At 44.6% G+C, this 13356-nt stretch overlaps 1 protein-coding gene across 1 annotated transcript in view; it reads left to right on the top strand.

The window, feature by feature from the left end:
* TGFBR3 (transforming growth factor beta receptor III) overlaps positions 1-13356 on the top strand; it is a 177019-nt gene that overhangs the window by 127143 nt on the left and 36520 nt on the right. Inside the window, exons 5-7 of the mRNA XM_006758203.2 lie at positions 4245-4413; positions 6410-6557; positions 11480-11669. Of these exons, the coding sequence (XP_006758266.1) occupies positions 4245-4413; positions 6410-6557; positions 11480-11669 (507 nt within the window). The remainder of the gene's footprint in view (positions 1-4244; positions 4414-6409; positions 6558-11479; positions 11670-13356) is intronic.

The following is a 13356-nucleotide window of genomic DNA, read 5'->3' as shown; positions in this document are numbered from 1 at the left end:
CGTCCCCTCCTTCCCGTTTTCCTTCTGAGCTAACGTGGCCAAGTGAGAAATGGGGGAGTAGCCTAGTTGGGAGAGGAGTGGGGTGGGGGTAGTGGGGGTGGGTGGGTTGTGGTGTAGGATTTAGAAGACAGCCATACACAGAAGTTAGAAAAGTGAGTGGCGAGCAAGAAGCCGAGAGTGTGGGGAAGGAGGTGATCACCGGGGGTATGAAGGGGTTGCTGGCAGAATGGGTCAGCAGTTAGGGCTTCCTCTTACCTATTATTTTGCAAACATTTGAAGCTGATGTCAGTTGATGATTTTGAGATGGCAGTTAAATTTTGGACAACAGCAGAGGAAAAGTGCTTGCATATATTTTTAATACTAAGGCCTGGTGCAAGGGTAAATTATTAGAGAAAGCAACTAACTGTACAGCCTTGATAGAAGATCGCCCATTTTAATTTCCTTGCCGTGCAGAGGGATATAAATATTCTGTGACTCAATTTTGGAAGCCTATTATTTTTAATAACTTTTTTCATTATTATTTCTAGTGGAATATGTTTGCAACCCCCATAAATTACTAGAAATAATGACTCTTGTGAAAGGGCCCTTGTTATAGTCAGGTGATTGTGTGAAAACTGCACTTCAGGTCCTGAGCGTCCATCTGCTTTCTGGTGCATTTAAAGCGGCTACCACCCCCTCTGCACACAGCATGGCAGCTCCCAGGGGTTCCTGCGTGCCTGCACCCAGCCCTTTTTGGATCTGGACTGTTTGGCAGACGCAGGAAAGGTGGGCACTGACGTTGGAGTGTGTGCTGTGTGCAGAGGCCACAGCAGGTGCTTTCAAATGCACCCGCCCCGCCAACCCTGCCAGGAATCCCAGGAGGCCATTATTTCCGTTCTTTTACAGAGGGGTTAGTGGAAGGTGAAGCTAACTTGCTCAAATCCACATGACTAGCACGTGGCAAAGCCAGAACTCAAACCCAGGTTTCCTGACTCTCGAGTCTAGTGCGTGTTGCCTGATGGTGTGTGTGAAGTCTTTGCGGAATAAGCAGAACCTGAAAATGACAGTGGGCCACCTGGATGGAAAGGATTATTCAGCAGAGTAAAGAGAGGAGGAGTTTGAGATGAGATTTGGGTTTAAAAAGTTGAAGTTTGTTGCTAAACTGTCATGCTAGTCAGGTAGCTCATAATAGAAGTCAGGTCCATTTGGAACAAGATGAAACATCTCTTTTCACAGTGGCTCTAAGCCCTGGCCAATGGTCTGCATTTCTGAAACAATTCTAGCAGCGAGAAAGAATGTTGATGACCCCCGCTGGAATTTGTTAGAATAAGAAAATGTGTTATGGTAACGTTTAGAATGCTGGGCTCTGTTCTCTTGACTGTGCACAAGCCCCGGTGCCCAGCCATCCCTTGCCTTCAGGTGAGGGACTCAGTGACTTCCCAAGGCCACACACTGGGTCGGGGAAGGATGTAATGTCTAGTGCAGTAAAACCTGGTTTACTCCTTGGTCACACCGTTGGAGCCCCTGACACTTGACTGTAGCCACCAGCTGGGTCTAAGTCTTTGGCCCACACCATGGAGAGGAACAGCTAAAGGGAATGAGAGTCCTGGGTTAGGGCTGTCAATGGGCCACGAGGCGATGTTGTGTCTCCCCATGGGTTTGCGTCCACTGAGCAAGCCTCTTCAGCTACCTTCCCAGAAACCGACCTTTCTCTACCCTACAACCCAGGGACCCCAGCCTCCTCTTGCTCTAGTCTAGCCTCAGTAGTTCTCAAAGTGTGGGCCCCACCCCTGTGGCCTCCCTGTCACTTGGGAACTTGTTAGAAATATCAGTTCTGGGGCCCACTCTGGGCCCCTGAATCGGAAACTCTGGGGGTGGGTCCGGTCACCCGTGTCTGAAGGGGCACTGGAGGTGATTCTGGGGCTCACGAATGTCTGAGAACGACGGCTCTAACCTGAGGGGAGGGACCGCAGAGTTCCTGGTGCTTATCCCAGCCGTTCTCATTAATTGTGAAACTTTAAGCAGCTCTCAGATTTACCGCTGGAGCCTCAGTTTCTGCAGCAGGAAAATTTGGAGTTTGCACCACCTCCCAGGCTCAGAGAGTATCATTCAAGGTCTCAAAGTCATTTGTCAGCCCTTTCCTGAAATACAAATAAGCATGTGACTGCCCCCTCCCCCACCCCAAACATGCCAGGTTTCTACCCGGGGATTCCCCTTTGTGGTTTCCTTTCTACTTGGCAGTTGATGTAAGTTTTGATGCCAGGCATGCAGAAGGTCATTTGGGGGGAAAATCACACACACAAGCACGCACGCACACATACACACGCACGCATACACAATAAGAAGTGATTAGCTTATTCAACTTAGTGGCAATGGCATCTGAGCCCTTAATAACAGCAACTTTTAAACAATTCACCCTTTCCTGGTGGCTTAGGTGGGTCACAGTGTAGGTGAGTGCTTTGTGAAGGTTTCAAATCTCACATAACCGTGTGGTAATTCAGGAAACCTATACCATGGACCTACCCTACCGGGTACCCCTGTGAACTGCATTTAGAGGCTGGAGTCCCAGGAGAGTTCTAGTCTCCGGAGTTCGAGAGTGGCCTGTCCTGGCCCATCCACACACCCTCTGCTTCTTAATGAAGTTTCAGCCTTGCCGCCCCAGTATCATTTTCCGTCCTGTGGTCCTGTGATCTGGGGGAGGCATCCGCAGGGCCGCAGCTGCAGGGTGTGCATTCCTCATCTGCTCATCTGGCACACCCCTCGGCAGATGTGGTGGGAGGCTGCTCCAGCAGCCCGAGTTGGCGGAGCCCTGGCTCTTCTCTCTCTGAGGGGGTCGTTAGGGAAGAATGCAGAGTGCAGAGCTAACGCTCTCTTGGAAGGAGCTGCAGGCGGGGAGCTCCTCTGGTCCCCTCTGTTCTAGGGATGGCTCTGGGGGCGCCATGGTGCATGGAGCCCTGTTGCCACAGTGTGTGCTGTGCACTTCCGCACGAGGGAGTAGCACACATTGGGCAGGGGTGAGGGAGGGAATGATCAACCCAAGCTTGGTGCCTCCTGGGCTGATTCCTCGCTCCCCGGTGAGACGCGCACGTGAATTTGAACCCTGGCATCCTGTCCATTAAACGAGAAGGGCAGAAGTTTGTTTCATTAAAGTGCCAGGGCTCTGATTAATTACCCCTTCTGAGAAGGGTTTGCTGCACCTAGAACTTTGTTGACGCTGGTCCCAGCTGTCACAATGCCAGCAGCTTCAAGTTCTGTTTAAACGTTTAAACCACCGAATGGAAATCCCATCAACCACAGTGCTGTGCAAGCGGCGTGTGCCACTGGGGGAGTGTCTTCGGACCGGGGCCTTGCATCACTTTCCCTGGTGGGGGTGACGAGCAGCCCTCGCACAGAGCACCTTGTAAACTGTACAGCGCCATAGAAACAGTAGTCATCTGGGTCAAGATTGTGGGACAGGATGAGAGTCTGCCCTCATTGCATTCTGCAAGCTGCTGCCTTCAGTCCTGAGAGTATAAAGTGCTGGGCGGAATAAATAGAAGGGAATGATGTGTTGTGCGTGGTGGGCCAGAGGTTAATTAGGCCGCTGGTCCTCCTATTAATTGAGGTAACCAATATCCAAGGAGGAGCATACCGGTGGTAGGATAGCTCATTGGATGCAGTGTGGGGTGTGCTGACTGAAATCTTCAGTGGGTTTTTAGGCGGGAGGTGCTGGGTAGATAGATGACAGTACAGGTCTGCAGCTCAGAAAAGGCCCCGTGATCTGGGAACACGTGGAGCTATCGCAGTGATTGAGGTCATGCAGGAAGAGTATGAGACAGAAAGATGGACGAAGGAAATGAGGTTGGTAGCCTTGGTGTTCTGTCAGGATCAGCTGTGCAGCTTTTCACAAAGAAAGCTCCTAGGCTCCCCTGGGGCTTCTGGATCAGACTCCCTGGGGTGGTGGATTCTGATGTGCCCCTAGGACTGAGGACCACCAGTGTGTAAAGGATGAGCGGAGGCGGAGGAGCCGGTGAAAGAGCCTGAGAGATACGTGAGGAAATGGACGAGGACCAAGCAGTATCCCAGCGAACAGGAAAGGAGGGGATTTAGACCAAAAGAGGCCGGGAGAGTCGGATCAGTAGGAGGTCACTGGTGACCAGAGGGGAGGCATCTCAGACCCCCTCCTCTGCACTCATGGTCCTTGTGCCCTGCCCTTCTTTCTTTTGAATCTGGTTACCATGGAGATCGGTGGTTCCACAGTTGGTTCTGCGCTTCTCTCCTTTCAGATCAAGTGTTCCCTCTTGCGTGCAACATCGGGAAGAATTTCCTCTCGCTCAATTACCTGGCTGAGTACCTTCAGCCGAAAGCAGCAGAAGGGTGTGTGATATCCAGGCAGCCCCTGGACAAGGAAGTGCATATCATTGAGTTAATCACCCCCAACTCTAACCCCTACAGGTGAGTGAGTGTGTGTTCTGAACGGAGACGAGATGAATACAAATACCTTTCTTGCCTGGAGGCAGGGAGAGGGGTGGCCCTTCCTGTGTGGGAGGGCGGGAGCCGCGTGCTGGGGGTGAGAGTCACAGAAGCCTTAAGAAGGGAGGAAAGGCACCAGCAGTCCGTCTTATTTTCTGCCTGTCTCTAGGTCCTCTCCATTGCAGTTGAGTTCCTGAAGCCTATTCCGAACTTCTTGGTACCAGTTAATAGGACACAGTCATTTAAAAAATAATAATAATTTTTTAAAATTTATTGGTTTTATTTTTTTAATCTTTATTGCTGAAAGTATTACATACGTCCTTTCCCCCCCTCCATTGCCCTCTCCCACCCACCTCCCCGTCAGGACACAGTCATTCTTGATCTATCATTATCTCCTAGGACAGTGGTTCTCAAACTTCTGGCCCTTTTAAATACAGTTCCTCATGTTGTGACCCAACCATAAAATTATTTTCGTTGCTACTTCATAACTGTAATGTGGCTACTGTTATGAATTGTAATGTAAATATCTGATATGCAGGATGGTCTTAGGCGACCCCTGTGAAAGGGTCGTTCGACCGCCAAAACGGTTGAGAACCACTGTCCTAGGAGGTTATCCTTGGTAAGAAAATTACGCAATGTGTCTTATCACCATAATTATTACTTGAATAATATTCTGTGTTTATAGAGTCCTGTTCCTAGTGTCATCAAAGCACCTTTGCACTCATAACTGCTTACTTCCAAGCTGTGTGTATTAGTGTTGGGGGTGGCCCTTCATAGTGACATGCCAAACAGCTGTTAGATGTAACTTACCTCTCCCTTGTGCCCCTTCTTCCCCTCCCCCCTCAACTTCCTGAGTCAGGCCTGGAAATTTAACCCTCCCTATCAAGAATGAACAGGGAATTTTAAAAAAAGAAATAAAAGGGGGGGAAAGTTAGCTCTTCTTCCACTTTAGCCTGCATTTCATGTGGACTAATGACTTAAAAATGTCAATTTATATTGTAGAGGGATGTTGAAGTTAAAATTCTAATCAAATTTTGATTTTTTAAAAATGAATCAACTATAGTTGAGTTTTGGTAAGATTCCATTCTGTCCCACATGGAGAATTTTGTGAAAAATTAAAAGGGAATGAGAATAGAAGCAGTATGGCAAACAATGCTGCAATATTAAGCCTAAGGCTTCATTCACATCATTCATTTTATTCTTTACAAGTGTGTAAAACCACAATGTAAAGACTTTCCTTTAAATTCGGAATGACAGAGATGTTATTGTTTGGTAAAAATTATCTTTTATACTGAAGTCTTCAAAGTTTGGGTTGTGTTCATCAATTTTCCAGTAATCACTTGGTTGGCCATCTGTTTTCTTTATTTTAATAAGTGTATATCCAGAAGTTTGGGAAAGTAAGTGCAGATAGGATTCGGTAGCAAATGTTAATGGCTTAAGCAAACCTTATTATATAAGTCAAGAAATTCTTCAGACTTTTTGCCTCTTATTCTGAAGTTACCTATTTTTATTACTGCCATTCCTCCCGCCTCCCTGCCATCTCCCACTCATCAAACTGCTGCCCACTTCTGGTCTTGAAGGATTTTGAACATACAGCATGAGGGAAAGTTACACACGGAAGCACTAAAGGTGTTGAAGGTTGCAAAAGCAATAATTTTGCTTCAAAAGCAAACTCTTCTGATTTGGTCAAGTCCATTTCAAGCAGTGGCTGCATTAACCACCTTTTTTTATTTTTCCACTCAAAGAGGAGAAAAATATGAGTGGCTAATTATCAGCGGCATATTTTCCTATTGTTATGTAAGGCTGTTTTGTTGTGTGTGCACTAACAATCTGTTTTGCACATGTCATTTGCCTGGGATCAGCTCCAGCTTTTTAATCAACTGGCCAGACACGGGAAACATGAAGACTTGGAAGAAGGAAGATAGTTGCAACTTTCTGGCATTTGGGTCCTAACTCTGCCTTTGTTTTCCACTCCCAGCGCTTTCCAGGTGGATATCATAATTGACATAAGACCTTCTCGGAAGGATCCTGAGGTGGTCAAAAATCTCATCTTGATCTTAAAGTGCAAGAAGTCTGTCAACTGGGTGATCAAATCTTTCGATGTTAAGGGAAGCCTGACAGTTGTTGTAAGTTGCTTGAGCATTTCTTCGTTTTGATGACTGGCAGTCATTTCAGCCATGTTTATATGTGGTATTATTGTCAAGTTTCTGCCTCCTTGGACTCTCTCTCAGCTCTCTCAGCGATTTTCCACTTTGTAAAATAGCCTGCTCCTTGGCTCCTCCTGATGAGGATGCAGAGAGTGATGGTTAAAATGATGGCTCCTGGGGTCAGATTTGAGTGCAGACTCTGCCATTTACAAACTGTGGCCTTGGGCCAGTCCTGTAACCTCTCTGGACCTCGCTTGTCCCATGTGACCCGCCTGAAATATATTGGTGCGTTTCCCAGCAGGCTAAGTATAAGATAATGAACACAATGCAGCCATCATGATTGAGTCCTGGAAGACCCAGGACTCGACTTTTGAGTTAAACACGTGATATTGGCATGTCTTTTCTCAGGGCGAAACACCGATCATAGATTCACAATAATGGAAACGTGAGTGGGATGACACTAGAGAAACCCCGCCCCCAACCTGTTCCCTAAGCATTATGTTTCATGAAGGAAATATTCCGTAGGGGTTTAGCTGGTTGGCCCGATAGGCAAACAGCAACTAGTTCTTGAAAAGTTGAATGTTGAAATTTGGTAAAATGAAACTTTTTCAAATACGTTTAGGGAAATGACTATTTGACAGAATATTTGGAGCAAATCATAACGAAAGTCGAAGAAAAATCCCCCTTCTGATTTTTAAGAAGATAATAACCTTTTTAGCATCTCTTTTGCAGGCTCACATTTTTATGCACTTTTTAAAAAATTGTGGCCAGTTCGTCTTTCTGCATCTGCATTGAATCCATTGGAGGGGGTGTTATGTTTTCAGTGTTTGGGGAGAGGAAAGCCTTTGGTTTGGGTATTATTTCTTCATGGCACCTTCGTGTGGTACAGCAGAGAGCAAAACCAGTGGTCCCCTAGGCAACGTCATGTACAGGCGCTCACCAGAGGCAGCAGGCAAAGCCACGAACACACACATCTTAATTTAAAGTAATCGTTTCTGGTTCCTGTGGTTTTTTTCTTTTAAACTTTGAAGGCATCCAAGCAAGCCATCCTGTGTAACGATGATACATTAATTTGGTGTTGAGCGCAAGGCCCGGCAGTGATGTTGTGAAGTCAGAGCTGTGTTGGTTGCCTTCCCTGGCACGGCATGTGAGGGATGTTGGTGACCTGAGGTGTCTGCAACCTTTGCTGCCTGGCACACCAATCAAATGTTTTTAATTTCAGAATAACAACAACAGGAAAGGGAATCAAGCTTTGAAAGACAAAAACATACGGTACATTTTATTTCCCTGCTGGAGTTCTTGTGTAAATGTTCTCTCAGCCCCGACCCTTCAGTGCTCTGTCGCTCCCTGAGTATGAGTGCCTGGCCCGTGGCAGTCCTGGGGTTCGCTCTGAATGTCTCCACTTCTACGAATTGGAGATTGCTCATCTCAGTGTAAGATCTGTTTATATTTCTCTCCTTGGCCGAGCTCCTGTTCCAGGCCAATTTTGGACAATGCATGGCAGCATTACTAAACAATTAGGTAATGTTTCATGATGTTCTTTTTTATTCCCCCAATCAGCTTCATGCTTTGTGATTTCCTAACTCCCTGTCTCAGATGTGAATTCTGACTGTGCTGTGAGGGAAAGTTACCTACTAATAAGAAGGCATATATTCGTGCTTAGAAAGAGGAACATGGTTTATAGTGACCTTGTTTCTAGGGTGTCCTCTAGAGACAGTATGGTAGAGTGGAAAGAGTCCTGGCTTTGTTGCCAGACAGGGCTGGATTCAAATCCCATTTCCAATGGTCAGTACTCCCAGTTGAGACTGAGTAAGCCAGTTGAACTCTATCTAGTCTGTTTCCTTAGCTCTGAAATGGATACGATGATAGTAGTCATCTTGAGAGTAATTGTAGGTTTAACAGAGTTTGTTCATTTGTTAATTTATTCATTTAACAAGTATTTGCTAAGTGGGCGCTGGCTATTTCATCTAATATACGTGGCACACTGCCTGCACCGGGTGAGTTCTCAGCCGGTCTTCTAAACTTCTGTGAGCTTCAGGTTCCCCTTCTCCAGCAGAGAGACAGCAGTACCTGTCTCCTTATATTTTAGAGGACATTAAATGAGATAACCTAGGTAAAGCTCCTAGCACAGTATGTGTGCCTTACAAAGGGAGTTCATCTTTCTTCCATAAGCATCCCTTGAAAGTTTGTCTATAGGAGCAATTAACTTCTCTAAACAAAGTGAAAACAAAGAAAATTGTCTACTAACGATTGTAAGGAACTTAATGGGGTAATTTAAAGAAGAGCATGGATGGCATGTGTATATGTGAAGGGTGAGGTGTGCACAGAATGAACCCTCCAAATGACACAATGGTCCAAAGAGATGCAAATGTTGTGCTGTGGGCAAGAATGGGAATTCCAGAAGTGCCTGCCTTGCTGTGCACGCTCTGGCTTTCCCGTTAGGTTCTTATGGACTATGCATAATCACATTTCGGAAGAACCTCCAAAACAAAAGAATAGATGGAGGAAACGTGTTGGAAATTTATCGTTGTACTATTTCATGGCCTTAGGACTTTAAGGTTGGCAATAGCCAATTTGTTCTTAGACATTTTTTCATCCCAGTGGGAACGTGGACCACACTTTCCGCCCAGCCCTTCCCACAGGCCCCTCCCCTACACCAACAGTTCCGATGCAAACGTGTGTTGGGTGGTCGGGGAGGAGATGGAGGCACTCAGAGTTTTCTAGCTCATCATCTTTCGTGAAGCTGTGAGTGGGGAAAGGTGGCAGTGGTATTTGGAGACCCCCCTTGAACACTCCCATTGGAGCAGCTACACCGAGGCCTTGGGAAACCCTGGGGACTCCCAGAAATACAGGGTGAGACATTCACTCATTGCTGGCAACCAACTTGCCTGCCGTTGCTGCAAGCCTCGCGGCTTCACAAACGTGTAGATAGATTTGTAGCCTTGTAAATCCCAAGGCATAATCAATGTGAGCTGTACTGACAGCTCCCAGATTTCATGTGGAAAGGTGTAAACAAATCACTCCACATGGGTACAGAAAGGACAGGTGGCAGTTATGATGAGAGTATTCTGGAAATACAGTATTTTCTCAGCTGTCCAACAACATGAAAGACGAGGGCAGATGAGGCCAAGCAGCCCCAGCCAATCAAAACGATACGCTGCTTTGAAAGGCTGGGAAGAAGCTGTGCTTAAGAGACTGCTGTTGACTAAATGAATAAAAAGTTGTAAGAACAGATTGGATCCTTCTTTACCTCAGTTTAGTTTTCTTTCTATTTTTAACCCTTCTTTCCCTCAGGGAGTTTTCTTTGGATCAGAATGAGAGTTAGACTATTCCAAACCTATGAAGCTGAGGTTTGGGGGTTTTTTGCAAATGGCCACAGAACTTGGTTGAAGCCGTCCGTCCCTTTGCGCATGACTGCCTGCCCAGTGTGCAGTTTTGTTTTGTTTTTCTCAGATAAGCACCTTGGGTCATAGAAAACATACTGGGTGAGTTCCTCTATCCTCTGAATCGAAAATGTGTCCTCAGCCAATCTCCCACAACCAAAGAGACCAAGAGAACATAGAGTCTGTGAATCCTCTATGATTTTGCAGTGGGAAAGGATTAACATTTAGTCATGTTAGGGACAAACAGAATGGGAAACAAATGGGGAATTTAGGGAAAATGCTGTATGTATGCAGGAGAAAAGCATTGGGCATGGAAATTAAAGTGATTTTTATGCAGCATGGAAGTGCCATAATCTGCCGCTGGCAGGGCTTTCAGCCTGTGGAGCAGTTGTTGGCAATTCGGGCCTTCCCGCTGGGGTCCTCTGTGCCGCAGTCAGCTCCCTCATCATCTGACGTGATTACTGCTGCAGGAGTCAGAGGTGGTTGGAAAATTACCTCCCATGTCCTGGTTCCTCAGAGTCCTCTTAGGTCCTTTCCTGGAAAGATTTCTATCATTCAGTTTTAACTTTGTCACTGATTACCAGTGAAAGCCAATTTTAAGACTGATTTGTTTTGCTGGATAAAATATTGATTTAGAGGCACAGTAACCTAAATTAACTAATATTTAGAGCATAAGATCTAAGCCTATTCAGTTAATAGAATTGGCAGATGAGTACAATTACGGTATTGCTAAATAGATCATAAATTGTAAATGAAATATAAACAATGGTTTCACCATATGAATTTAATAGTTTACATAGATGAGATAGTCTCCTAGTTACTACTGAAGTAACTAGGTTGTGCTTTCTTTCATGTAAATCTAGGCTACAGGAAGTAGAAACAGACTTTTTTTTATATAATATAACATGCACAGCTGTATAAATAAAAATAAAGGAAAGTTCAGTATACATACATATTTGGTGTGTGTGTGTTAATAGTTTAAACGTTAACTCTGCAATAACATACTAGATATACTTAGTATATAGCTTAGCTATCATTAGATTATTTTTATCAACATAAGCAACCCAAATGCTATGATCAAACAGCATGAATAGATTTCTCTTAATCTGTTGTTAAAGATTTTTGCATCAGCCCTTGCTGGGTGGCTTGATTAGTTGGAGCATCGTCTTGTACACCAAAAAGGTTGCAGGTTTGATTCCCAGTTAGGACACATACCTAGGTTGCGGGGATCAGGGTATGTGGGGTAGGCAACTGATCCATGTTTCTCTCTCACATCAGTGTTTCTCTCTCTCTTTCCCACTTCCAGTCTCTGCAAAATCAATAAACATATTCTCTGGTGAGGATTATATATATATATATTTTTCCACATCAGTGTTCATATTCTTAGTCCAAGGAAAATAGGGATTAAAAGAATAATTTCTTCATATACAATATAGACTCTATTTGTTTTAGATATTCAATTATTCTTATCTAAAGCACTGTTTAGACTCATAAGTGAAATTTTGCTACTATCTTCAGGCTCCGAACAGTATTGGCTTTGGGAAAGAGAGTGAAAGATCCATGATAATGACCAAATCAATACGAGATGACATTCTTTCAACCCAAGAGAATCTAGTCAGGTGGGCTTTGGACAATGGCTACAGTCCATTGACATCATACACAGTGGCTCCTGTGGCTAACAGATTTCATCTTCGGCTTGAAAACAATGGTAAGTATGTTTTTTTTAAAAACTGTATTAAAAGTATCCCTCAAATGAAGCTTTCCAATGGGGAACTCTCATTTCAGCTTACATAGTCCTGCTTTTCTATTGCAAGTTTTAATAGTTTGTTTGACTACTTTTTACTATAAAGCTTATTAAAGTTATGTAGGATTGTAGATTATTTTGAGGAAACTATCTTTAATGAAGATTTGTTTTTAGTAGCATAGAGTTGATTGCATGCTGGAAAACTTTGTTATGTAGATCACCTTCACTGTGATTACATTAAGGCTATATTAGCCTGGCTTTCTCCCTCAGAGGCACCTAATAATCACTTGCAGCTGAGATGCAGGAAAGATGTGTTAGGTCAGGCCGCATCTTACATGGAAATAGGCATGAGGACTCATACATGTGCTTTCTCATTCTCACCCAGAGGGAATGTAGGAGCTATCACCCCAGATTGATGGAGCAGAAAACAGATGCTTAACAAGTTCTTGAGGTTTTCCTTATAGCCAGAGGGACTCAGATACCAAGTTTTCTGAGCCCCAGACCTGTTCCTCACCCAAAGTACTGAGAGCAGTGCCAGTAGAATGAAGGCTAGGAGTGCAGGCTCAAGTCCCAGCTCTGCCATTTATTCTCGGTTTGAGGAGGGAAGTTGCTTAACTTCTGAGCCTCGGGTTGTTCTTCCTCAGTAATACAGGGGAACAATAGGACCCACCTCACAGGGTTGTTGTGAAGGTTTCTGTCAAAGTAAAAATTGTAAAGCCCTCCAAAGCTCTGACTTATTTTGCCCCCATACAGCTGCGCTTTTTCAGAAAGATAGTATTGGAGGAGAGTTAATGTCCCTGATCATCTCCACTTCCAACTCCCACTGGGATGGATTGACCTCAAGCATATATCTATTGGCTTTGCTTGCAGAGACTACTGGGGAGAGGTTTTTTCCCTCCGCATTGTTGACAATATGAAAAAACACTGAGAATCAATTCAATTGGGAATATGTTCGTCCCTTTGAAAGACTAAGTAGCTAAGCTGCTATTTTTTAGAAAAAAAAAAAAACAACAAAACTAAACTAAGCAGCCTTTTCTTTTCGTCTTTAGATCTAGGTTCTAAAGGCCATAGTGCCCAGATACCTGTTAGAATTTAGCAGTCAAGGAGTCTAACAAATCCTTAGAGAAGCTCTTCTAAACAATCTCTAGACTCAAGGGAAGCATTTCGATGGCATATGAATAGACTATATTGTCCCACATAACTTATTCAAATCGTAGATTGTTATAGCTTGTGGGGCTTTAGAAATTTATCTAACCCCATGGCTCTCAACCTTGGCTATACATTGGAATCTCGTGGGGAGCTTTAAAGCATATTACCGGTTAGGTGCCACTCCAGAGGGTCTGATTTTTATTTTATTTTTTTTTGCAACAAATGAAACTTCATTTTTTTTTATTGTCTAAAGTTTTACATATGTCTCCTTTTTCCCCAATTGACCCCCCCCCCCACCTCAGCCATTCCCACCTTGGGCAAGCCCCCACTGCCCCAGTGTCTGTGTCCATTGGTTATGCTCATGTGCATGCATGCAAGTCCTTTGGTTGCTCTCTAACCTCCCCTTCCTGCCTTCCCCCTGAGGTTGGACAGTCTGTTCAGTGTTTCTATGTCTCTGGATCTATTTTTGTTCATCAGTTTATGTTGATCATTATATTCCATA

Source organism: Myotis davidii, unplaced genomic scaffold (assembly GCF_000327345.1).
Source record: "Myotis davidii unplaced genomic scaffold, ASM32734v1 scaffold674, whole genome shotgun sequence".
NCBI lineage: Eukaryota > Metazoa > Chordata > Mammalia > Chiroptera > Vespertilionidae > Myotis > Myotis davidii.
Note: the sequence above shows the minus strand (reverse complement) of the source record. Positions and strands in the feature narration are given on the sequence as shown.